At 57.9% G+C, this 25,848-nt stretch overlaps 1 protein-coding gene and 1 long non-coding RNA gene across 7 annotated transcripts; one reads left to right on the forward strand and one right to left on the reverse strand.

The window, feature by feature from the left end:
• The first annotated feature begins 846 nt into the window (after positions 1–846).
• Positions 847–5,113, forward strand: LOC311425199. The gene is made up of 2 exons (XR_014686259.1): positions 847–919; positions 1,031–5,113. It is a non-coding gene; the product is annotated as an uncharacterized lncRNA (long non-coding RNA).
• PLEKHO1 (pleckstrin homology domain containing O1) lies at positions 2,758–20,652 on the reverse strand. 6 transcript variants are annotated; one of them, XR_014686255.1, is made up of 8 exons: positions 20,039–20,648; positions 19,084–19,230; positions 12,100–12,240; positions 11,450–11,554; positions 10,565–10,666; positions 9,330–10,096; positions 8,597–9,053; positions 2,758–5,580 (listed from the first exon to the last, which is right to left on the reverse strand). XR_014686255.1 is itself a non-coding variant. In XM_084500798.1 (7 exons), the coding sequence occupies exons 1-6, from the start codon at positions 20,066–20,068 to the stop codon at positions 9,332–9,334; spliced, it is 1,290 nt and encodes a 429-aa protein (XP_084356924.1). In that variant the 5' UTR covers positions 20,069–20,652; the 3' UTR covers positions 2,758–5,580; positions 9,330–9,331. The 6 variants fall into 6 exon arrangements, 3 of the variants coding, with proteins under 3 accessions (XP_084356924.1, XP_084356925.1, XP_084356923.1); XR_014686256.1 differs by having other exon boundaries at positions 2,758–7,909; XR_014686257.1 differs by having other exon boundaries at positions 2,758–7,945.
• Between the last annotated feature and the right edge of the window lie 5,196 nt (positions 20,653–25,848).

The raw sequence follows: 25,848 nt of genomic DNA on the forward strand, positions 1-25,848 counted from the left end.
CCGAGTTTGGTGTGGTTTTACATCAATTTGAGGTTGGGAAAAAAGCTGGGAACGGGGATTTTTGGCGTCGGGTTCAGGACCCGGGAGGAGGATGCTGGGGGGGGGGGGCTCGGGGGGGGGGGTGGGAGGCTCGGCGCCGCTCCTTATATGGCCGGGAGCCGGAGCGCGCCGCTGATTGGCTGCGGGAGAGGCAGAGGCCGGGGAGGGGCGGGGCCAGGGGGGAGGCTGGGGAGGCCGGGGGGAGGCTGGGGGGGGGAGGCCGGGGGAGGAGGGGGTGGAGGCTGGGGGAGGTGGAGGCTGGGGGGGGTGCAGGCTGAGGGGGGTGCAGGCTGAGGGGGGTGGAGGATGGGGCAGGGGGAGGCTGGGGGAGGTGGAGGTCAGAGCAGGTGGAGGCTGAAGCAGGTGGAGGCTGGGGCAGAAGGTGAAGGTCAGAGCAGGTGGAGGTCGGAGCAGGTGAAGGCTGGAGCAGGAGGAGGTGAAGGATGGGGCAGGTGAAGGCCAGAGCGGGTGGAGGCTGGAGCAGGTGGAGGCTGGAGCAGGTGAAGGTCAGGGCAGGAGGAGGTGAAGGTCGGAGCAGGTGGAGGTCAGAGGAGGTGGGGGTGAAGGATAGGGCAGGTGGAGGCTGGAGCATGTGGAGGGTGGAGCAGGTGGAGGTGAAGGTCGGAGCAGGTGAAGGCCAGAGCAGGTGAAGGCTGGAGCAGGTGAAGGCTGGAGCAGGTGAAGGCTGGAGCAGGTGAAGGCTGGAGCAGGTGGAGGCTGGAGCAGGTGGAGGTAAAGGCCAGAGCAGGTGGAGGCTGGAGCAGATGAAGGCTTGGACAGGAGGAGGTGAAGGCTGGAGCAGGTGGAGGTGAAGGCCAGAACAGGTGGAGGCTGGAGTAGGTGGAGGTGAAGGAGCAGGTTGAGGTGAAGGCTGGAGCAGGTGGAGGCTGGGGCAGACGGAGGTGAAGGCTGGAAATCAGAGAAGAGCCGTTGCAACAACCCTCTGGCTCACCCCAACCTTAATTTTTGGCGTTCTTCTTAACTCTTCCAGCTCCCAGAGCCACGCCACCGCAATTCCCCCAGAGGTAGAGGCAGCACCAGGCTGAGATCAAAACCACGGGAGCGGGTTTGTGAAGCGGGTCCGACACGGCACGGCCTCGCTGCCCAAGCAGAACGTGTGGGTTTATAAATCGGGGCTTTTCCTTTGGTGCAGATTGGGGCGATTTGTGCATCTCTAACAGGATTTGTGGAGCCACGGCAGGGTTAATAAAAATGAGGCTGAGATTTATAAACTGAGAGCAGGGTTTGCAAATCCATCAGTGGGGGTGGAAATCCTACAGGCCAACTCCTACAGCTGCTGAAGGTTTTTAGTCTCCATCTGATTTTTAAGAGTGATTTCTTGAAGCCAGTCTGCAAGAGCTGCCATGTGTAGGTGAGGTTGTTGAAATGTGAACCAAGAAATAGGACATTTCTTGGGGTTTAAGAGCAAGCCTAGAAAGGATGGAAACTGGAAGAGTTTAAATGCATTTTTTTTGTGCATCTTAAATCTAGTTTTCCAACCTGTTTTTCCTATCTTAGCCTGGATCGCTGCAGCACTAGCCTGAACGCTTGCTTCCTGCAGACCACCAGTTACTGCTGAGGAGGTTGCAGGGAGCCAAGGTTGGTTTTCTGTTGCCAACAGCTAGCACTAGAGTGATTTTGTAGGCACTGGTAAGGAGCCTGTCCTTTCACAGGGTTATGCAAAGGCATGATGTTCAGATTTAATCCCCAAGGATGGGATGGGATGGGATGGACAGGATAGGATAGGACAGGACAGGATAGGATGGGATGGGATGGAGCGGTTCATTTGGAAAGGACCTACAAAGACCACCAAGTCCAGGTGCCTTAAGCAGGAATCATCTGGTATCCAGCCAGGGACCTGTAAGCAGGGAAAGAACCCAAATCTTGGCCGTTGCATCCTGCGGGGTGTTACTGTATATTTAGAGGACGTGTAGGAGGGAGCTGTGCGATTCCAGGAGCTGCAGAGCATCCACGCCGCGAGCTTGGGCAGTGCGTGTGCGATGAGCTGCTGGGGTGGCAATAAGCTCTGCTGCTGCGGACCTCGCCGTGGCAAAGGGTGCTGCTTCCTCCAGGCAGCAGGTCCTGAGCCTCCCCTGCCTGCTGGCCTCCGGGGAGGAGGCTTTGGTGGGAGCCTGGGAGGGAAAGGAGCTCGCTGCCCTCTTCCAGCCCAGCCCAGGTCTCCATCGATGGTTTGGGGAGGAAATGCTGGGAGTCCCAGCCCGCTGGTAGCCTCCCTTGTCCCCGTCACAGCGTTGTGGGATGGGTGAGGTTGGCAGGGAGCTCAAAACCCACCTGGTTCCTGCCCCCAGCCCCATGCAGCCTGGCCTTGGCCCCCCCCCCAGGGAAGGGGCACCTCCAGCTCCTCTGGGCAGCCTGCGTCGGGGCCTCGCCGCCCTCCTGGGGAAAGATTTCTTCCTGATACCTGACCCAAACCTGCCTCCGGGGGTACCTGGCTGGGGATGCTGGCAGTGGCAGCAGGTCGTGACCAAGGGCTGCTGTGGGGCTGACAGGGTCTGAGTGCTGCCTGTGCCCTGTATGAGCAGCACCCGATGCTTCATGCCAGCACCACCCATCCCAGCAGGTCACGGGCACGGCACCTCCATCGAGAAAAGAGCTCTTCGTGGGGCAATCTGGTTCATCAGCATGAAAATGTGCTCAGTATTAGTCCTGGAAACATCACGTGGTGGTTCTGGTTATGCAAAATCTATTAAGAAAGAGTTCTTTTTTTTTATATAGTTTTCCTTTAATTTAAAAAAATTCTTTTCATCACAGCCTTAAAATCAATCAAAGTAAACAGAGCTGCAGCAGACTGGAACAAAGTCCCAGAGTCTGTACATATGGAAGGTTTAATTGACATAAAAATCAGTGCAGATTGGTTCCAAAAGCAACAACCCATTCCACTCCCCCCTCCCAAATCCCCTTTGTAAGAAGAGGAAAGGAGAAACCGAAATACAAGTCAGAGAGGAAAAGAATTGATAGATCAAGCAACAACAAAATCAGGTCTGTAAATATTCTATTGAGCGGTCGCAGCAAAAAAAATAGCACCTTCAAAGCCCCTTTGTACAATAGACATGGAAACCAAGGCTTTCTAAGGAGTTTGACGAGTTAGAGGCAGGACATGGCGTTTTGCTTATGGGCAGGAATCAGCTCCGCCAACTTCAGCTGCTTGGGCTTGTGTGCAGCTAATGGGAGGAAATCAATACCCCTGGAAGGTGATTTATCCATCCCAAGATGAGCGTCTGCGATAGTTTAGATTTACTGGTGATACCGTTTCTGGGTAAGGATGTGAACTGACTGATGGCAGAGAAAACGAATCCTGTCCCTTTCGGTGGCATTTCTGTTCCCAAACCACCGACACGCTCTCAGAGGTGGTGGGGGACCCAAGCCCTTAAATTCCTTTTTTTTTTTTTTTTTTTTCTGGAAACTTGTTTTCCTCTGGGCTGTGCCTAGTTGGGGGATGAAGCCACACGGTTTGTTAGGCATGAGGATTCGTTATTCCGGGGTTTTCCTTCGCTCCCTTGGTTTGCAGACGATTTGACCCCTTTGGGTGGTGGAAGAAGAGCGGTGGAAGAGGAGCGCGCCCTGGTACCACACAACAAAGCCAACTTTGGGCAGGTCTGACCGGGTGGGTGTTGAAACGTGCTCCCGATATCTACGTTCCCCTGTGCTCAGCCACTGCCGGAGCTGGGTGATGGATGGAAGCTAAGCGCAGAGGAACTTTGGGTGTCCGAGCAAAGCAGGAGACAGAAAAAGGGGGTGGCCGCAGCCTCGCGCCGCAGCCAGGTGAGCTCCTTGGCGAGGGCTGCCCTCATCGTGGTGGCCTTCAGACATCTCCTGCAACCCATGGCAGTGGCATCCCTGCAAACTGCGTGGCTGCTGTGAGGAGAAGCCGCTTGGAGGACGTCCATGCAACCCGGAGCCTTTGGTGGGTGCCAAGCACCCGGCCCTGCTGGCGGCTCCTCGCGGGCTGGAGCTCGTGATGTCCAGAAGAGGAAGGGGCTGGCCACCACCACCTCCCTGCTCTGCCCACGCCGCTGTCCTTTAAGGCCAAACCAACCTTCCAGCAAATAACTAAAACCCGTGAGTCCCTGAGATCCTTTGCCAGAAGGCCGGGAGTTGGCTCTGGGCTGGGCTGGGGCGCAGCGCCCCGGTCCTCCAGCAGCACCGGGACCAAAAGCAGGGCCTGCCGGGGGGGACACCGGGCTCAGGCCGATGGCCGGGTGCCCACCCAGCTCTGTCGAGGCCATGGAGGAGCCCAGAGGCTGGGCAAGGGCAGGGGCAGCCTTCCTCCTGCTGCTTCCTTTGGCCAGCACAGCGCGGCCTCCCAGAGCACGCTTCTCCAGGCCTCGGCCTCCTCGTGTTTTACAGCCCCCTTACCGGTCCCTAAAATCTCCCCTTTTCTTGCCCCCAGCTCTGCAAAGTCCCCGCTCCCTTCTTCCTGGTGCCTTTTGTTGGCTGTGGGCTCTTGGAGCTGGGGTGCAAACAGCTCCCAGCCCTCTGGAAGCCATTCAGGAGTTGTTCTGGGGGGAGGACAGGAGGCTGGGGGCTTCTGACCAGCCCCTTCTGCTCTCAGGACAGGCAGACGAGGGAGAAAATCCCAGAAGTGCATAGCCTTCAAGTTTTCTGGGAGGCTGCAGCCAGAGCAAGGAGACAGAGCCCCCAGGGTGGTCCCCACGGGTGTGCAAGGAGGGTTGGGGGGGGGATGGTGCCATTTATTGGAGCCCCCCGAGCCCGACCAAACCGGGAAGGGGCCGGGGTCCCCGTTCCTTTAGAGAGCCCGTGCATGAAGCATGGAGAGCTGGGGGAGATGGAGCAGGGGGGAGATGGAGCAGGGGGCAGTTTTTCTCTAAGTTTTCTCCTGCCTTTTTTTTTTGGTGTGTTTGGAGGGACAGGAGCACACGTAAGAGGAGAGCTGGGGGGAGTTTCCCTACAAAAGAGCCAAGGAAAGCTGTTTCCTATTGAAAAAGCCAGTAAGTAGGTGCAAGCTTCTTTAACAGGAGCCTGCAGCAGGCTCGGGGCAGGTTCCTCGGCACGCTGCAGCTGTGCAGGAAGAAGGGAAGGCAGATTTGGGGAAGGGGATTTGGCAAAAAGTCTTAAATAACGCTCAAAGTTTTAACACCTGAGAAACAAGCGTGTGGCTGGGAGCCTCGGGGACACCGCGCCGCTGTGTGTGCCACGCAAGCGGGACCCCGAGGTGCGGTCCCGGGGGGGATTTCAACAAAATCGGACCTCGGTGGGCACCTCGCACCCTGGTGGGCACCACAGCCCCTGCCCTGCGTTGCCCTCTGAGTGGGGAGTGAGGCTGGAGGAGCTCTGGAGGCTGGGCTGCAGAAGGGAAGGGAGGCAGAGGTGATGGGGGAGCAGGCGGGCGGTTTTCTTGCTTTCCCCAAGAGTCCCGGGTCCCTCCGAGAGCCCCCACCGGGATGAGGAGGAGGAAGGAGGCCGTGCTGAGAGCGTCGAACCCTCTGTGCTCTGGCGGGTCCACCACTTTGTTGGCAATGCTTTCCCTTGTAAACGCTTGCATAATGCTGGGGATGACAGCTGAAAGGGAAGAAAGTCAGAAATCAAAACGAAAGGCCTTTGGAAATGTCCCTGAAGGAGAAGTCGGGAGTGATTTTCCGGAATAAAGCCAGCCTGGAAATTTCCTTTTTGAAAGGGCGTTTCACAGCTCAACACCTCAATCCCTGACTTGGGCACGCATCGGAGTCAAACCGTGGTCAGTACTTGCACGGCACCAGCTCCTGTTTGCACCTACAGCTGCTCCTGCACCATCTCTTTCAGGTATTTGTCTTTCAGGTATTTTCAGCAGCTCTGGGCTGCTCACCAGCCCTCCAGTGGGCAGGGACCTGGGGCTCTTCCCTGTCTTCTTCGGTGACACCGGGCACGGTGCTGCAGGCCCACGTGGGGCCAAGCCTGGAGGACGGGCTCCAAATGCTGAGGTTCCCCCAGCTTGGGCACACGAAGGGATCTTGCTCTTGGCATTCTTGAGCTGCTGCCTTAAAAATATTCTGCTTGCCTCCAACACCACTTGTTCCCCTTGCAAGTTTTCCCTGCCTGTGCAGCGTCCCAGGGGACACGTCCCCCTTTGGTGAGCACCAAAGCAAAATGCCAAAACTCTCGGCTCCCCGGTAGGCTCTGCCGTTCGTCCTGCTGGCTGGGGACCAGGCTCAGAGAAACTCTTCATTCATGATTTCATTCACCTGGGGACATCTGGGCTCCCTGAAAAAAAAAATTGCCACCCAGAGCAGCTCCAAGGGGCTTTTTGGAAGGAGCAGTGATGCTGGGGACAATGGGGAGCTTCTCAGGGTGTGACCCCGGTGTCTTGTGATTCGGGTGGGCTCCCGAACCCTCCTGACCCCAAAACACCTACTGGAATCCTTTGCAGAACTTTTTTTTTGTGGCTTGAAGGCTCTTTGTTATCAGTATTATTATTGAAAAAAAGCAAAATTTCTACCCCCTCTCGGTCTGCTTGCTGGGGGCTGCGCTCAAGGTGCAGCAGCATGGAGTGGCTGGCACGTTTTCCATGCACGTGCCATTCTTGCTCGTAATTGGCTTTTTGTCTCTAATCCCACAAGTCGGGTTGACAGGGGAGAACTTTGAAAATTTTAAAATAATTGAAAAAAAAAAAAAAGAATAAAAAGGGCGCAGAATTACAGCCCATTTGGGAGAAGGGGTGGGGGATCTTTCTACCCTTTCTCTTTGTAGTGGGAGGCGCTTGGTAAAACAAAATGTTTTATTTTGACTTGGAGCAATTATTAAGGGAAAACTATTTATTTTTTTTTATAATACAAAAATATTCCCAAGTGAAAAATAGAGGTTTTGTACTCTGAAAAGTCTTTTTTCTTTTTTTTTTTTTCTTTTCCTTCATAAGACGCTCCCTTTCCCTGGGCCCTGCCAGAAATGATGCTTCCCAACAGGAGCAAAATCTGAAAGAAAATTCAGCTTTGGCAACAATGAACCTTCCCTAAATCAGCCCCATCATCTCCTCCAAACCTCGTTTTAGTTACAAGGAAAAAGGCTTGCACGGGCTGGGCCAAAAAGCTGCTATCATCCCGTCGCTCTGCCCCCATGCAATGCCTCCTGTGGGGAGCAGGGTGCAGGGGACGGCCAGGAGGATCCAGCCCCAAAACTATGTCAAGGCAGAACCGAAACATGCTTGTTGACTTCACAAAACAGGGATGTGTTTTGGGTGACCTCAGTGCCTCTGGAACTGCTTGGGCTCTGTTAATCGGCCGATTTCTGTGTTAACGTGGCGCTGAAGAAAGACCAGGGGTGTTCCCATCCTCGCTCGTGGCACCTGCGCGTCCCTGCGCAATTCACACCGCCGGGCTTTTGGAATAGCTTTCCTACTTTGAAAACAAGGCTAGCGTTAATGCTGAGTGTCACACCTGGAAATGATTTGCATATTTTTCTTGTTCTCTTGATCAAAGAGCTGAACGGGAAGGGTTTTATCGGAGTGGCTCACGTGCGTTCCCTTTTAGTCTCTTCTAGGGATTATGCTTTTTCCTCTGATGCAACCAGACAGATCCTTCGAGTGATACCAAAGGTGAAGAAAGATGCTAGAACAGAAGTGCTGGATGGGTGAGATGTGTTCCCCCGGCCTGCAGCAGCGTGGGCTCAGCAGCAGAGCATGACCACGCCGGTGTTGCCGTCCCAAAACCATCCTTCGGTGGCGGGCCAAGAGCTGTGCCAGAGCCGGGAGCGAGCAAGAGCTTGGTGCGAGGCTGGGTTTGAAGCCTGTCCGTAATGAGACCTTCAGGAAACCGGTGCCAGGAGTAACGATTCTGATGGGAAGGTGGGAGGAGGAGCAATGGAAACCAAGCAGAAATGCTTTCCTCGCAGCGCTGGCGTCTGCTTCAGCAGCACGGCCCTGGGGAGCGGAGCACAAGTGACGGGAGCCGGCCTCCTGTCCCAGGGAGCCCGGGGTTAAAAGAAAATAGACAACACCGACTGCAGCCAGGAAATAACTCTCTTGGTTTTAATATTTTCAGGGGTTATTCGCAATGTAGGCAAGGGGATTGGATTTCTTTAAAAAAAAAATAAAATAAAATAACGATTGGATGTTATCACATTGGTGTACTTTGAGCCCTGCGAGACATCCTGACATCCACCTCGTGCCCTTCTGCGTAACGGCATGCGAGCTGAGCCCCGTGGAGCAAAGCTCTTGCCTTGGTGGGCCTGATCCTGACCCCAGGGAGCAGCAGGGACGACCCGCTGCCACGCCACCGAGAGAGATTCAAACCCACCAAAACTCCCTTTGGCTCTCGGTTTCCGGCTGCCGCTTGCACGCAACCCTGATTTTTCCATTTCCCCTCAGCTCAAAGAAAAGAGGAAAAATAAAAATAAAAATAAAATAAAAAGAAGAAATGAAAATGAAAAAGCCAGCAAACAACCCCGCCAAACAACCCGCACGGGCTGTCGGGTAGATTCAAGGCTTTCATCCTCTATTTGCACGGAAAGGAAGACGTGGAGCCGCTCACTCCCATCGCACGGGGCTGGGGGGGGGGTCTGTAAAGCATCGCCGGAGCCAGGGCTGGTTTGGGCACGGATTGCATACCTGCTGCCCTCCCTTTGGAGGGCTGAAAAATGTACCACGAGACGAGCAGCCGCCGACCCCGGAGTTCACAGCGGGACCGTGCCCGGACGGGAGCCTCGCGGCTGCAGTCCAGCCCGCGCCGCCGCCGCCGGCTCGCGGGAAACCTGAGGTCAGCCGGAGCTTCCGAGCATCTCCGAGACAGTTCCTGGGTGATGGGGGACTTGCAAGCATTGGCTGGGACGGACACCTTTTGTTTGTCATTTATTTCCGAGAGGACAGTGAGGGAGCAAGACAAGACTCCTGGTCAAGGAGCTGCGGTGCAGGATACAGCTCGGATTGGAGAGCAGCAAAGCCAGGGCTCGTACAGCGCAAGAGCATCCGTCCCCATCGTTACGCACGTGCTGCTCCAGGCATGCAGGGGCATTTTGTAGGAGCTGGTGCTTTCTGCCGTCCTCCAAGCATGACAGAAGCTGGGGGCCTGCGGTGCAAAGGGTGCTTTTTAAAATAGGAGGTATAAACTGCAACTGAATTTATTGGAGCACGGGGTCGTTTCACCGGGGGGGTGGGGTGGGTGGAGGGGTGATGGAGGAGAGGAAAGGTTCGAGCTTTGAGAAGCAAACTCAGGTGAGAACAGGCACCTTTTCACTCTTTCAAACACTGAAAATAATAATAATTAAAAAAAAAAAAAAAAGAAAAAGAAAAAAGACCAAACGGCCGCCCTCCCGTGTCCCTCCCTCCCCATCCCAAGGCTTGCCTTCACATCATGCTCTTCCTGTAGTGGGCCTGTGAGCTCTGTTTGGGCTTTGAGTCCGACTGCTGCAGTTCGAACTGTTTGTACAGGTCCCTCAGCTCCCGGATCTCCTGCAGCACCCTCTTGGCCTGGCTCCAGGTGGAGGAAGCCTCCCCCAGCAGCCTCTCGGATTCCTGCAGGATCCTCTCAGAGTCCGACTTGGAAGACGAGGAGGAGGAAGAGGTGGTGGTGCTGGTGCTGGTGTTGGAGTCCTTGGCCTTCCTCTTGCCCTCCCCGTAGCCCTTCACCTCCGTCAGCAGTTCCTGAGTTTTTTCCAGTTTCAGTGCAACCAGTTCTTGTATCCGGGACAGCTGCTCCGGCTCCGCGGAGGCAAACTGCGCCTCCAGCCCCCTCCTCAGCACCGCCCGGTGCGCGGAGGAGTCCCGCCGGGACAGGATTTCTTCCATGGAGGCACATTTATTCTTTTCCGAGTGCGAGAGCTTTTTGGGGACCTGCGGGGTGTACATGGTCCCTTTGTCAAAGGAGTCATTGCGCGGCGCGGACCTGTCCCACGAGGTCACCTCCCGCCTCGGGAGGCTCCCAGTCCGGCCCTTCTCCGGCGCTTTGACGTTCTCCGAATCCGAGCGGCGCCGGCCAGCGGCGAGATGTGCCACCGACTTGTCCAGGTCCACCCGAAAACTCTCTTCGCAGGTGCCGTGGTCCTCCGGGGAGGCGTCCTCCTCCTGGATCAGGTCGAGGGTCAGCATGCCGTCAGAGGTTGAGGTAGATGCCTGGGGGGGCAGAGAGGTCTGGGTTAGGCTCGTGTTATCTGGAGAGGCACCGAAACCTCAGGCGTGCGTCCCCTGGGTGTGCCATGATGGAGCAGGGACAACAGCGAGCGTGGGCGAGCGGCAGAGCCCCCGTGTGTGCCGGGTCCCTGCTCCTAGCCAGGGCACGGGGTGGACAAACAGTGGGATGTGCCAATGTGGGGACACGGCCCCCAGCCCCAGGGACGCCCCCCAGCAGGACCCTGAAGGCGCATTTCGGTTCCAGCCCTGGTGACACGGGTGTTGGTGACTCTGTCAGACCTACACAACGCGATGGAGAGCGCTGCAGGACCGGAGGGCTGCTCCTGGCACCCAAGGGGAGCCCCGAGGCTCGTGGCAAGTCACAGCTCAGGCCAGAGCTCCAGCACCCGCTTATAAATGAAATAACCACAGGGAATTTTACCTAGCCGGCCTGGGGGTTGCCGTACGTACCACAGCCATCAAATGTCCCCGTGTCGGGGGGCGTCGGGAGTGCTGGATTTTTGCTCTGTCGCGCGTCGGGTGGGCGAGGTAGCTGTCCTCTTCGACAGTGACCTACAGGGGTGGCAAAGCCCGGTGAGCACCCGGGTTCTCGGGAAACCCAACGCTTCCTACGAGGGGTCAGGTTTGTTGGGGTCCCCACATCCATCCCCTCTGTGCCTGGAGTCATTCCTGGCCATTCCCAGCTGCGTCTACTTGTAGAGATTTCCGTAGCGGTGATCGATCGCCTCTCCTCACAGCCAGCCATCCCACTGCCTTGCCATCCCGATCCCTGCTCCGAAGCTTTTCCTGTGCTATGCCCTAAGTTCCCCTTCTCTACAGGGGTTTGTGTCACCGTCAGCGCAGCCCTGAGTGTGGATGGGAGAGGCTGGGGGCTAAAATCATTGGCACGGAGCATTAAAATGCAAGACAGGGCTGAAACGCGGCGAGGGGCACGGCCCCGGCTCCGGAGGGCTCGGCAGGATGGAGAGGGGCCGAGGTGGGGTGGCAGATGGTGCCCGTGGGCTGCTCTCAGCAGGGGACCGTGTTGGTTTTCAGCTAATTCCTTAACTCAGTGCCACTGCTTAAAGCTCCTTTGTAAACCCAAACGCACAGCGAGGACAGGAAGGAAGCTCTGGGAAGCCCTGAAAAGCTCTGGGAAGCTCTGGGAAGCCCTGGGAAGCCCTAGGAAGCCCTCCCCTCCACAATCCCAATCCCTGTGCAAGGCTTGAGGGCTCGCACGGGAATTCTGAGGCTAGGTGGGGTCAAACCACCGGCAGCTCCAGCAGAGCCCACCCTACAGGCAGCCAAAAAGCATCGCCCAAAATATTAAAGCTGAGACGTCGGCGTCCCGCTCACCTCATCCAAGATGCGGTTCTTAGCACGAGTGATGGCGGAGTTGAGGGCGTTAATCCAGGACTCCTTCTCTTCCGGACTCACAGCCAGGAAGATGAGATTTGGAGCCTAGAAAAGAAGGGACTCGGTTCAGAGCCTAAAGCCCTCCAGGGATGCTCACTTCTGGCCTCTGCAGCGTTTTGTTCAATTGTCCCATTGCTCATGTCGCTTGGGGACGGCGCGGCCGCTTCCCATTTTCCCCCTTCTCCTCCCCGTCTGCCTTGCAGGGTGTTACCCAACTCCTCCCAAAGCCAGGGATGGCTCAGGACGGAGGCTGCCTCCATCTGCAGAGGAGCTGAGACCTCCGGGGTCCTGCTCCCAGGCAGCCGTGCCCCCATCCTGGCACTTTTTAGCTTTTTAGGTAGCACTCATGGGACAAATCCCCCTGCGGCTCTGATGCTCCCTTTGGCCACCTTCTCTGTGCGACCCCACAGCAGAGCCCCCGCTCCTCCCCACAGCTCTCCCAGTGCCACCAGCCCCGCGGTGGGGATCTGTGGGTTTTTAACCTCATTTTGTTCTCCTGCAGAGCTCAGGCTGCCCGGTGTCACCCCCCAAAATTGCATCGAGCCCCCCAGAGCTCACGGCTTTCCGGGGCTGACCGCGTGCTTGCGTACCGTGTTTCCAGGCTGCCTGGAGTGGGCGAGGGTAAATTTGCTGTGGTTCTTTTTGCTTCTGCTTTTGGACTTCCTGAGCTCTTCACATTTCTCATAATCGCTCAGGTCAAACATTTCCTGCACGTTTTTTTCATCTTTTACCTGCAAAACAAAACAGAAACGGCCGCCGGGCGGGTGTCAGCTGGAGCAGGTGCCGACGGACGGGGGGTGCCCGACCTGGGGTGAGCGTCGCCCACCCAGGGCACGAGTGCAGCACTGCTAGCTGATGCTACGCTCAGTTTTGGGGGAAAAACAGAGCTTTTCAGCATGGTATCATTAACTCGAGTCGGGAGACGTATTTAGAAGGATTACTTGAAAATCAGTCTCCTGGGTTAGCTCCTGCTTTGCTCCAGGATTCCTCCGGGAACCCCAAGCACGTTGCGGTCACTGCGCCACCCCCAAAGTCCCCGCGGGGTGGGCAGGCTCTGCCCGGTGCTTGCGGACCCCCCAACCGAGCAGGATCGGTGCCAGCAGCGTGGAGAGGACCCTGCCTGCGGGAGGAGGTGGCTACGAGGGGCGATCACGTTGGTGCTCGCTGCTTTTCCCGAGACAGCACCGCACCAGCCGGAGGGATGAAGCTTAGCGCTTCCTATTTTTAACCCGGTGGCATTAGCGCAGCCTGACAGCTGATTCGGGGGGTGGGTGAAGCACACCCAGCCCCGGCCCACGGCCACCAGGAGCGTGCTGCTCCCCGACGAGGGGCTCAGGGCTCATCGAGGCACCGCCGGGGGCTCGGCCTGGGGTCCCGTGGGACATCCGAGGGGGAAGCGAGCGCCGGGGCCGAGGCTCGAGGCCGCAAGCATTTCTCAGTTCTCGTTGCGAAGCCACCAGCCGGCCACCTCGCAGCTGCTGCAAGATGTCTCTGCTTCCACATCCATTCCCCTAGCAGCCGTGGGGTGCAGCCTTCCCTTCTGCTGCTGTCCTTAGCAAACGTTGGACCCCCAGGCTTGGCCCCAGGCTCTAGGGCGCAGCCCCAAAAGCGCCTGATTTCTGCTCAAAGCATCCTCACGACAGCCTATGGGCTGTTGTGACCAGATAGGAAAGTCTCTGGCACGTCGTGCCCGCTCGTATTCCCTCCCCGTGCGTTTCTAATCGGCTTTCCCCTCGTCGCGGCACCATCCTGAATCCACCTCTTTCCAAGAATCTTGGCTGAACTCAGCCCGAGCCGTCTGCGGCAGGAGGAGCCGATCCCCCCGAGCCCCGGCTGCGGCAGAAGTCCTTGCTCCAGATGTTTGCTCATGTAGGTCACTGGGACTTCCCCAGCCCTCCCCTCGCGTCTCAGACACCCAGAGCCTGCGCGGTGGAGGCAGGCGAGCCAGACACCTTCCCTCCAGGAGCCCAAACCCTTGCCTCTAGCCTACCTCACCCCTAGGACCACCTACAGGGGTCTGCAGAGCATTCAGGCTTGTAGGTGGTGGGGACAAACACCCTTCAGGTGCCACCAGACCGGGGCTGACGTGTGCCGGGGCTGCGGCACCGCGCTCGTCCCCAGTGCCCTGCGTGTGCACAGACCTGTGACAAACCCTAAAGGGCTGAGCCCCATCCGTGAGCACTAAAGGGATGGCTTTAGGGTCCAGAACTTTAGTTTTGGGCCAGGTGGGCACGTTCAGCCCCCTGCGGGGGTTTTTGGCTCTTTGCAAGTGAAAAAAATCCTTTGGGTCCATGCTGGCTCTGCGCTGACCGAGCCAAGGTGCTTCTCCGCGTGCTGTGCGTGATGTTCCCCTGCTGCTGCTGCTGCAAATATCGCAGCAATCCCATGGCAAACTGGGCAGAATCTGAGCTGCGAGGGGGCTCTCCTCCTTTCCACCAGCAGGGCTTTGGGCTTGGTGCAGCCGTGCAGCACGTGGGGCTTTGGGGGACGTTTTGGAGGAAGGAGCCGCCGGTGCCCGTCCCCGGCAGCAGGGATGTGGGGCGATTTCTCCTTCACCCTGTGGGGTTTTGTAGGGGTTGGAGGAGGCTGCAGAGCAGCGCTGGGCTCTGCTCTTGTCGGGGTGACCCAGTGCCGTGTGGCTCCATCCCAGTTGGTCCCGCAGCCGGAGCGTTGCTGTGGCTGCCCCCTGGGCTCCTTCGTTTTCCTCTCCTCTGCTGAGTGCGGGTCGAGCGCAGGTGTTTGAAGGAGGGGTGATTTCCAGTCTCGGATGCCAAATTTGAAACTCTTAGAGGAAAGGTTTGAGCTCTGGGAAGGGCTGAGCATCTCCTGCCCACAGCTCCCATCCCTGTTTGTGCCTGGCTCTCCGGGCTGCAGGGGTGGTGGCTCCCCAGGGCCCACCAGTCCTCCTGTGGGGTGTCGGGCCCTATCCTGCCCACCACCCAGCTTTGCACCCCGCAGGAAAACCTTTGGGGCTCCTGCAGCTTCCACGGGGCTGCCTTGAGGTCTTTCCCACCAGAGTTTTGAGGCTGAGAGCAACCAGGGAGCGCTTGGCTCGGGGTGCTGGGTGGGTCTGGGTGGGTTTGGGTCCTTTCTCCCCCATGGGTGTGATGTGGGGCAAGCAGACGGGTCTCAAACCTCCTGAAAGGCCAGCTCCTGCCCTCTGCTCTGCAGCAAGAGGTTCCCCTCGTGATCCTTTGGTGGGATTCACCCGAACAGCTCCCCGCTGCGACGCGGCAGGCTCGGCGCAAATACAGAAGGCTGCAGAAAATCACGAGGCACCGAGCAGAACGTATCCACCAGATATTCATGAGGGGCTCGGGGCATAACAAGAAACCTGCCAAGCCCGGCAGCCCAACGCTGGCAGCCTGGGGGCTGGCACCGGCCAGCCTGCACTCCCCGAGCGGAGACGAAAGTTTCACTTCAGCTCTGCCACCCAGCAGAGGGACCGAAATTTCTGCACAGTTCAGCTGAAATCAGGCTATCGCTCGGCTGCCACCTGCTCCATCCCTTGCTCCCCCATCTTCAGCCTGCGAGAAATTCGGCTCTCGGAGCACCCTGCACCCATGGCCCCGCTCCCCGCGCCGTGCCACCCCAACCCACAGCCACCCCGGCACAGGACTGGGAGCGCTGGTGCTGCCTGTGCCATCGTGCGGGACGGGGCCACCAAGACCTTGTGCCAAAAGTGTCCGAAGTGCAAAGTGTGGAACCGAGCTTGGCCGAGCATGAGGAGGAGGAAGGTGGGGAGGGAGGAAGGAAGCTTTCAAGGTGCAAGAGGCGAGGAGGGAAGGGGCAGCAGGTCCCAGCTGGCCAAAATCCCAAGCCTCCCTGTGGGCACGAGTGGCACCGGCACGGGAGCAGCACTGGGGCAGCACCGGCGCTTCGCAGCCGTGGTGTGCACAGGGAACATGCACAGGAACACCAGGCACTGCTCTGCACACACACGCACGCCCTTGCACACCCACGTGTGTGCACAAATCCCTGCCAGGCGCCGGGCATTTGGTGGTGCCGTAGCGAGCGGGGAGCGAGAGCAGCCGACTTTTCAAGTGCTCTCGTGCTAATTGAGTCGCCGCCGTTGGTAGCAAACAAGAAAAGGCTGAAGGAAGCCCCGAGAAGCATTTCCTCATTAACATCTCGTCATCGCGGGGCCGTTTCATGCTGTCTGGACAGCCCTGGGCTTCCTGGCAGGAAGTGGCAGGAGCCCAGCTGTGTCTGTGGCGGTCTGGCTGCAATTCCCAAGCGCGGAGCAGTAACAAAGCCGCGCTACAAACAGGAGAACAATTACCAGAAATTTGGGGGGCTGGGAGGGGAGGCGAAGGGAGCCGGTGTGGAGGGGGAAGAACGCAGAAATAGTTTGAAGGAGGTTTTGCTTCGCAGAGAGCCGTTCGCTTCGGCACATCTTGCCGCGCGTGTTGCTGCCCTGAATGGTGTTTTTTTGTTGTTTTTTTTTGGCTGATGACCAAATGCTAAATAATGAAGGGATTTTTTGCCTAAGTTCACCGAGTTCGGCTGGCGGAGCCGAGCGCAGGCTCCCGGCCCTGACCGCGGGCTGCAAACCCCAGCTCCCATTTCGGTGCGTGCTTGGAAGGGCGAAAGGCTGGGGCTGGGAGGGCAGGTTCACAGCCTCCAGCTGATGCCCGAATGCGAGAACACAGCTCAGAGCCCTGCCCGCCTTTTCCAGGTGTATCAGCTGGTTAATAAAGCTCGGTTCCTCTCCTTCCAGACCTGGTTTCCACCAGGGAGAAAGCCCAGGCTCTTATCAGCTGTTCCCAGCACCTCCTAACCAAAATGAATAAACCACAGCCAGCCTCCAAGCACAGGTCCCAGGCAGGCCCCTGGAAAGGCACAGGGATTCCCAGCAGGTTCCCATGAACAGAGCTGAGGGCAGCATTTGACCCCCTTCTGCGTGTACCACGAGCAACGCGCCTGCTGGTCCACAGCAGCTGCTGAGCTTAAGAGGAGCTGACAAGAAACACCGAGGTTAATGCGGGAGTTAGCTCCTGCGCTCCAGCCACCAGATCCACCTTGCCCCGGTGGCTTTGATGGAGCAAAAATAATTTAGAGCAGAGGGCTTTGATCTTTTGCTGAAGCAGGCGATGGAGCTTCCTCGCTGAGTTTCCAGCTGCCTAGGGGCCGTTCCCACCAGAGCTTTCTGCCCGTGTCTCCTCGGGGTTCCCAATGGGTGATTTCCCCCTTGGCTGTGGCCGAAGCCCCCCCAGCAGCGATTCCCAAGCAGAGAGGGCTGCCTCCGGAGCGGAGCCTCCCGCACCGCTCACCAGCACAACCCAGCAGTGGCTCCATTTTCTCCACTGGGCATAATCTGGCGTGTGAAAAGCCCAAAGAGGCTCCGTCCTGTTCCACTTAAGTCCCAATTTGTTAAGCCACTGGCAGGAGCCTCAGGCACCTGCTGCCAGGGAAGGGGGCACGGAGGGAGCCTGAGCACCGAGGGACACGTGGCTCCGCGGAGGGGGCAGTGCAGGCACCACGGCGGGTCCCAGAGTGGGTTGGTGTGCGGAGGCCTGGCTCTGCCAAGGGTTTTGGGGTTAAAAGTCCCAGCTGCACTGAGCGGGAAGCCCTGGAAATGAAGAGCAGTGGGCAGCCACAGCAGGCGTGTCCATGCGCACACCAGACATATCCATGCACAAACCTGACGAATCCACGCACACGCACAGTATCTGTGCACACACAAACACCTGACACATCCATGCATGCACACACCGGACACCTCCCCGTACACACACACATCCATGTGCAAACCTGAGACATCCACGCACACACACCCCAAACCAGCACCACATGCCAGCAGCCGGAGCCACCTCAGACCCTGAGATCCCCGGAGCAGGGACACGGGTGGGTTTTTCATTCCCACAGGCACACATTTGGGTGCACGTGCACGCAGCCAGATGTTACCTCTGCAACCACATCACTACACCACCGCGGATTCTTCCATATAAAGACATAGGCAGTCACTGCTGCGCGTTATTTATGGCCTTTCACACACATACCCGCATGCACACAGCTACAGCACTGCTTCAGCTGCACACACGCTAGGTTTTTTTCCCCGTGAAGAAAGAAATGCACTCGCCCTGAAGCAACCTCAGGTGCACCCCGTGGCCACTCAGGCACCCCGTGCCCGCCGCGACGTGGAGCTCAGGGCTGTTAATGAGACGCGGATGGGAGGGACGGACGGACAGACAGACAGCTTCTTCCTGCACATGTTCCCTGGTGGTGATTCCCGTATGAGTGCAGCCTCGCTTGCCCAGGCTTCCCTGCTGCTCAGCCAAGCAGAGCCTTTTGCTCATGCTTTATTCTCTGCCGTTCAAAGACTCGGGGCACTGGCAAGCGACAACGCCACCCACCCCGGCACAGCCCGTGGCAGCGCAGCTGGGCCTTCGGGGTGGCCGGGGCTCTGGAAAATGCTCTCATCTTCCCAGGCACGACCCCGTGTGCTCCCCATCCCGGGGAGGGCCCTTTGGACTCGCTGGTGGGGACTCCTCTCCCCTTTAAGCACAAGCTCCATGTGGCCAGCCCATAACCAGGCTTCCTTCTGCCCAAACATCTGCCTCCACGCCACCTCAGAGCAGGGCCCTGGCACAGCAAAACGTTCCCCCAGGCCGGTACAGCAGCATGCTGTGGGTGAATCTTTCCCCCTCCTGCTCATCGCTGTGTCCAGCAGGTCCCAAGCTCGGACCCCTGGCCCCAGAGGTTGCGGGAGCTGCTTGGGGGGAGCCACGCGAGGTGACTGGGCCTGCTGCTGAAAACACATCCTATCCAGCCCGTGTTACTTCTGGAGATGTGCAGGACCGAAGGATTCCTGGCCACAACGCCTGCCTCCCGAACCTGTCTCTCCGCCCGACTTTTCCCAAACCTACACACTCGGTTTGGGTGCCTCCAGTCGCTGCTCCTTCCCTTGTTTGGGCCCTTTACCCTGCAGCGTTTATCCCCACCTGCGCTTTGCCGTGCCTCGTGACTCAATTCGCCTCTAAATCAAATTATGCATCATGCTCAGGACCCCGTTATCTCTCCAGATCCTAAATTGGTCCTAAATCGATCAGGCTGGGCCAGGCGGCGTGCCTCGGAGCAGCCCCCAGCCCTGAACAACAGCCAGACACCAGAGGCAGGGACCCACCAGGCCCTGACCGAAATGGGGTGTTTTTACCCCAATTTCTCCACCCTCCCACCCCTCACAGTGAGTTTTTAAGGAGGATTCAGAGGGAGGAGAGCTCTTGCCTGGGGGGTCCCTTCCTGATAAATTGATTGAGACAAAACTAAGGGGGGGGCAGCTGTGCGAGGACAGCCAGGGCCCAGCTGCGAGTCACATCCCATTAAATCTCATGTAAACCCCACAGCAAGCCCCGGGCCCCAGCCTGGAGCAGGGGCACGCTTCCAGCTGCTGGTGAACCCCTTGAATTTCCCCATTCTTGGGGACAGCAAGCACGAGGACATGGAGAGGTTTGGTAAGGGGGGGGGGTCCGGTCCTGGCCCCTGGGGGCTGTGGGGGGCTTGGGGCTCACGGCGCTTTTCATGTGCAAAGGGAAGAAGGGGGGGAAGGGAGAGGAAAACGAAACCGAGCCTACCTCCTTCTCCGAGATGTAAAGCTGATCTCCCTTCAAAACCACATAACGGTTCTTCCAGATTTCCCTAAAAATGCCTTTCCCGCAAAATTTCCGCACCCAGCCGACCTTCTCGGGCTGCGCAGACTGCTGGTTTCCATCCTGGTGGCCCTAACACAAAGGGAGAGGGAAGGAAACGGGGAGGAAAAACGGGGTTAATTCGTGCTTTCCCGATCCCCTTCTCCCCCTCCCTCCTCGCCCAACTTTGCTCCCCGGCCCCTGGCCCCCCACCGCCTCTTGGCCCCGTCCCCTCTGCGTGGATTTTCCGGGGCAGCGACAGCACCGGGGGGGCGACGCGAGCCCCACGGGCAGGGTTTCACCCCTGCATTATATAAGAAAGGCGCCTGGGTTGCATTCGCCTCCCCCAACGTGCATCTGCTGCCGGAAAGAGGAACGAGGAGATTTGCAACTAATTATTTTTATTTTTATTTTTTTACTGCAGTGGAAATCGCGTTTTTTGAGCCTTTTATCAACATTTAGTCCCAGAGGCGAAATCCATGCTCGGGTTTCTGCTCGAGATTTCTGCCCAGGGGCAGATAAGATCTGTGGGCACGGCAGGCACACGCAGGCGGCACCGAGCAAAGCGACAGATAGATGGTGTCTGGATTTTATCGTTTCCTTGCGAGCAGAAATGAAAACTGCCTGCCCACATCGCTCTGCCCTGAGCGGCGAATTGCATCTCCGGGCAAATCCGAGAGGAAGGAGAGGCGCTGGGCAGCAGAGGAGAGGGAGACGGCGCTGGGTTTGGTTTTGTTTTGATCCGGTTGAGCTTGCTTTTTTTTTTTTTTTTTTTTCTTCTCGCAAAGCGAGGGGCTGTGGTGGGGAGAGGCGGCAGGAGGCGACGAGCTCCCCCTCCCCAAACCATCCGGGAGCCTCCCCCACCCCACCGTGCCCCGGAGCAGAAGCGATCCGAACTCACCCTTTTGGCAGAATTGGTTTTTTTCATCATTCCTCGGTGCGCCGAGCCGGAGGGAGATGGGGAGGGGGTGGGGGGGGGGTCGGAGAGAGGGGCTCCCGGCGGCCTCCTCTTGGGGAGAGCGAGGCTGGGAAATACACAGGGCACCTCCGCTCCCTCCCGCTCCGTCCTCGCCCTCTGTAGATTACAGACGCTCTCCAGTTACATGAGGACCAGCCCGCCTCTGTAACACATCCTTAGCCGCACAGACACCGCGTCCCCCCCCGGCAGCCAGCTCCACCACCACCATCACTGAGCTCTCGTGGGCTTGCACTGGGCTGGCCTGGGCTCCCGAGCTCCATCTATAGCCGTGCGCGTGTGACGTCTGGGGTTCACAATAAAGGGCGAATCGCAGCCCACGAGGGTTTTCTTCTTTGTTTCTGACTCGCTGCTGATGGGCGGGGGGCACCCCGGCAGACGGGTGCCCAACCGAGGTCGCGGCAAAACTTCCCGGGATGTGGCAAAGCGGCCAGGAGGCACGGGCAGGGGGCTCTGCCCCGACAGCGGCCGAGATTTCGGATGTGTAACCACGGTTTGGGAAAAGAGCCAGCCCCTGGGGGGCTCGGAGAAGGGCCCACTGCCCGGCACCGATACCTGCAGGCAGGGACCTACGTGGTGAGATGTGGGGCACGGCCTCCCAGATCTAAGGAAATGCTTGGCTTTAAAAAAAAAAAAAAAAAAAAAAAAAAAAAAAAAAAAGCCCCTTTTTCTGCTTATTTGTTCTTCCCCGTTTTATTTCAGCAGGTGTTGCGAGTTGAGAACTCCCAGTGGGGGATCACAGACAGGGTTAGAGAGAGGCATATAAAAAAGAACAAAAAAGAGAAAGGGAGAAACGGTTCTGTTCAGAACGAGGCAGATAAGGAGAAAGAGATAGATCGATCAATTACTGATCCATTGATCAATCGCTGATCCATTGATCAATTGCCGATCGATCGATCCGCTGGTTGCTTCACGGTGAAAATTTTCCATCCGAGCCGTCAGTCTGGCACACGCCCACACTTTGCCGATTGCAGACTGGATTTTAACCCGAGTGCGCTGGAATTAATGCGTGGAGAATCCTGATGGTGTACTCGAGCGGGGCCGCTCGGGGCTTTTAAGGTGTCGGATGGTGAACGCGAATAGCGGAGTGTTTTGGGGGCTTGTGAGCAAGGAGCCTGCTCTCCACCCAAAAGGTGACCACCTACGGCCCCCGGTGCCTGGGGGGGAGGCTCTGTCCGCTGGGAGAGCTTCATCATGCCCTTGAAATCAAGCGCCGTGCTGGGGGGCTGCTCCCCTCCAGTGCCCTCCCTCGGGATGCTCAGCACAGCCCGGCGTTGGTGGCTGTGGATTTATGGATATATGGATATATGAGTGGGTTTTTGACTTTTTGAATCAATGCGCAGCGCCGGGTGCACCCGGGTGCCTTCCTACCCCTCTGAGCCCAACTACCTCTTGTTAATTAGAGGGTCCCAACAATTCCCAACCCACTCCCCCATCGATCAAAGCAGTGGAAAAGGGGCTGAAAATCCTCGGGCTGCTTCGGAAGAGCCGAGGGGCGTAGCTGGCTGCGGCAGCCCTGTGGCAGTGACTCACGGTGGGAGAGGATGCGACCGCTGATTCAGGGCTGGAAACACCAGCGGCTTGCACGGAAGGAAGGGAGATAGGAGGGAGTCCAGCTCACGTTTCCGTGCCTGAAATGGGTGGCCCCGCTGCTGGCAGCGACCCAGACAGTGCTGATGCGGGGTTCGGAGGGCTGGGGATGGGGTGGTTGTGGCCTCCCTGAGCCACCTCTGAGCCAAGGTGGCACATGGAAAGAGGGTGATTCTGCTCGTCCCCATGTCCCCATCCCCGTCCTGCGATGCGCGCTCACAGCACGGATGGCCTCGTGCCCAGACACGCAGGCAACCAGCCCCCAGTGAAATCCCCGCATCTCACATACCGGAACAGCTAATGGAAGAATTTAGTCCTTTATTAGCTGCTAATGAACTCGACCCATAGTTTAACAGCCTCTGTGTAGACTGGATGCTGGGACCGTTTGTTTTCCCAGCTTGGCTTTCCAGTAGCGGCGTATTTTATTTTATTATTTCTTTTTTTTGTGGTGGAGGCAGGATATAGCAAAAGCACCCGATAAACGTCGATGCAGGAAAAAGCAGCATTTGGCCCCAAGCTGGAGCGGCCCCTTGGGTGCGAGCAGGCCAGGCAGGAGCAGAAGGGTTCAGATCTCCTGTTAAAAAAATGATGATGACCACTTCTGTAGCACCTGGGTGCTCTGAAGGGTCCGTGCAGTGATCAGGGTCCCACTGCGGGTGCTGGGATCCTGCACCACAGTCTCTCCAGCACCCCCGACTCCTCACTGCTCCAAAAACTGACCCCAAACCCTCACTTTTTGCTTTCTTTTGCATGAGATGAGGCCGTGGCCCGAGAAACAGCTCCGCAGCGGCTCGCGGCGCTGCCCTGCAGCTTTGGGTTTGGTGGCACGGGGCACAAAAACCCCGCTGCGTTCTGCTGGACCTGGAAGGGCAGCTGAAATTAAAACCTTTCCGCCCTCGTGGCTACGTCCTTCTTGCTGTCCTCAGTCACCCTCTTCGCTCCTCTCAGCCCTGATGTTGCAGCTTTCCCCCCCGACGATGTGTTGATTCATAACAAACAGCTACCAAAATACCCTCTTGCTGCAAAAGCAGAACAACAAACACCCTCGGTTTATTTATGCACTTAACACCCCCACCTCACGCCCCCCCCCTGCATCATTTTGCCTCTGGATATCAAGTGTGAAACTGCTGCTCAGGAAGACGAAGAGAGTGTAATTAGGGCACGCATTTTTCCTCGTTTCTGAGGACAATTACAGCAGTGCTTTTTGGATAGGGTCAGCTCAGGGGGGACGTTGGATTTTGCAGGGTTTGGGGCTCACGGTGGCAGCGAGGTGGCTCCCGCAGGGGGCTCCTGGCTCAGCCCACCCCCGGCAGGAGGGTGGGCAAAGCTGGAGACCCCCGGCATGGACAGCACCAGGGCTTGGGCTGGATGAGAGCGAGACATTTGGGGACCTGGGGGCGAGGCAGGTCTGCACCCAGCCCCTCCAGCCCGTGGAAGGGCCAGGAGCATCCCAAAAACCTGCAGAGATGCATCCCAGAGCGATGCCCAGCAGCATTTCCAGCACCTTTCTTCCCAACCTCACCTCACCTCCGGATCGAGCCGGCGCGGGTGGGAAACTTCAGCCTGACGATCCCAGGGTGGTTGGGGGCTGGAGGGAGCAGTGGGATGGGAAACGGGGACCTGGGGGGGCTGGAAACCACTCGCTGATGGCCAGGGATTTCGGAGCTGGCTCGGTGCAGCCGGGTCCCGGCACCCATGGGTGCCACCGCTCAGGGTCAGAGGCGCTGGGTGCAGGGGCAGACCCCAGCAGAGCCCAGTGCCAGGCAGATAAAGAACCATGCATGGAGCAAAATGCTTCACTCCCAAGGTGTTGAAAGTCCTTCTGTTACAAAGAAAGGCTGAGCTGGGAAGAAAAGGGAACTTAATTTTATTCCGGGGGGGGGCAAACTAGTTTGACGTTTGCCAAATGAAGTTTCTCCACAGTTTTGATTCTGAAAAAAAAACAAAAACAACAAAACAACACCCTCCCAACAATTCAGCCGAACGCGTGAGCAAAGCGGTTCAACGCCACATTTGCATTTTGCGCTGAAAAAAAAAAAAAAAGAAAAGAAAAAAGGGGGCAGCAAAAATTTCACCCAGGCTCAGCATCCTGCGGAGGCATCGCCTCCCTTTCTCCCCAAACCACGGCTTTGCCCTTCGCCTTCCAGCACCTGGGGATGGAGAAGCTCAAGGGGCGTCCTCCCGGCTCCTTCTGGTCCCTGCTCCTTGGGCAGACGCTGGCTGCGGTTCCAGGGCTCTTCCCTTTAGCCCGGAGCCTGCAGGAGCCGTGGCGAGGAGCGGGGCTTTGAATGGCCGAGGCTCCCCCACGTCGCCCCCGCCAGCGCGGAACAATGCGAGCCGAGCCACAGAAAGCCCAGAGCCTCCCACCTCCTACCCAGGGCCCTGCTGGTTCCTTTTCAGCTCGGCGGTTTCTCCATGAGAAAATGCCCTGGGAAAGCGAGTCTTCGGGGCGGGGGGGGCTTTTGTTCGCGATGCCCTAGACCCGAGCTGCAGCTTTTCCTTCCCAAGACGTCAGAGGAAGGCCCCTGGGAGCTGCTTCTCCCCCCCATCCGGCGTTGTATGGCCACCAGGAGGCAAATGAATAACCCCACAAAATGATCTCGGGCATCTGTCGGCACGGCAGAAAGCCCCGAAAGAGATGGGGGCAAAGCCCAGGGGCTAAGAACCGAGGTGGGGTCGTTGTCACTCCAGTGCTGACCCCCAAAGAGACCCAGGGAGGACGGGCAGCCCGGGGATGGGTGCTTTGGGATGGATGGGGTGCGTGGCTCCAGCAGGTGCCATAAGGATGTAGGAACAACGCTGTGGGGTCGTAGCGTGCAGCCTGGGGCAGGGGCAGGAGCAAAGCCCCCTCCCCAGCTGCTGCCTGCTCATTTTGTACTCATTTTGTGAGCTCGGTGGGGCAGAAAACTGTGGATAGCCGAGGGGAACGCCAAACCCTAGCGCTTCTCCGCGATGTGAGCCTCTGGTTTGCAAAACCCCAAGGGTTTTGTGTCGGGTTTGGGCCAAACCTGCGCTCGCCAGGAAGCCAAAACCAGGGAGATGGTGAAGGGAAAGGCTGAGGAGCAGGATTGACTTGGGAGAGGCCGGTGGAGTCCCAGCCACCGCGGTACCAGGAGCAAAACTTCCACGGCTGGTGAGAGACGGAGCTGCCCGACGGGAACATCGGAGCCCGCTGGCTAAATAACAGCTGGGTCTGGGCACCTGGCTCCTGTCCCCTGCCTCCAGCAGCCCCAGCTTCGAGGACTGCAGCGCTGCGGGGCGTGAATCCTGCAGGGAGAGCAGCAAAACGTGTCAGCTTCCGAGAGGCACGGATGCAGGAGATGGGCTGGAAGCTCTGCCAGCACCCGGCCCGTCGCAAACAAAGCCCCACGGCCCCGAGCGAGGAAGGAAGCGGTCCCTAAGGGTGTGCGTGGGAACCCTGCCCCATGCCCTGACCCCGTTGGTGTCACACCACAGCCCTGGTGAGGCTCCCACACGGAGCATCAAGCCTTCAGCACCACGGGGATGGTTTTGGGTGGATGGGTGCCCGAGCTCGGAGCGATGACCTTGCTTCAGGGAATGAAGCCAGAGAAATGAGTGCGAGTTCAAGCATTTTCCGTCCGTGGCAGCTCTGCAGAGCTCGCAGGGAACGGGAGGTTCAGTCCTGTCCGCTTACGGGAAGGCAGGAGATAAGGGAGAGCCCAGCTCCTTGGCAGCAGACGCTCGCAGGAGCCAGGCATCCAGGCTGCTGACGTCTGTTCTGCCTCTTAACCTGTGCTGCTCTCGCAGTTCCCGGACCTAAAATAAAAGGAAATTTGGAAAGAACAAAAAAAAAAAAAACCAACAAATCCTCCTTGCCTCTCCTGGCTGCACCCCAGGAGCCCCTGCTGGTCCAGATCCGCACTCGTGATGACAGCACCTCTGCTCCCAGCACTGCTCCAGAAGTGCAATGCTCTGCTTCTTTTCAAACCCACCTTGTTTTCGTACTGCTAGAGTCACTTTTACAAGGGAATCACAACGCTTTTTCAGCTCACAACACGGGAGCAAGAAAAGGGGCAGGTTTGTGCTGGTTTAAGGTAACCAGAAGTGAGCAGAGAGCACTGAGGACGTCGTTCTGCCCCCGTGGCACTCGGAGAAACATCGAGAACCATTCACCAGATGAGAGG

This window comes from Aythya ferina, assembly GCF_964211825.1.
Source record: "Aythya ferina genome assembly, chromosome: 29".
In the NCBI taxonomy this organism is placed as follows: Eukaryota; Metazoa; Chordata; class Aves; order Anseriformes; family Anatidae; genus Aythya; species Aythya ferina.

Excerpts from the sequence above, each read along its gene's own strand:
- PLEKHO1 (XM_084500798.1), bottom strand. The coding sequence starts at position 20,068 with ATGATGAAAAAAACCAATTCTGCCAAAAGG. Across the intron at positions 19,231-20,038 it reads AAACCAATTCTGCCAAAAGG|GGCCACCAGGATGGAAACCA; the intron begins GTGAGTTCGGAT and ends CCTTTGTGTTAG. Across the intron at positions 11,555-12,099 it reads CCAGGCAGCCTGGAAACACG|GCTCCAAATCTCATCTTCCT; the intron begins GTACGCAAGCAC and ends CTTCTTTTCTAG.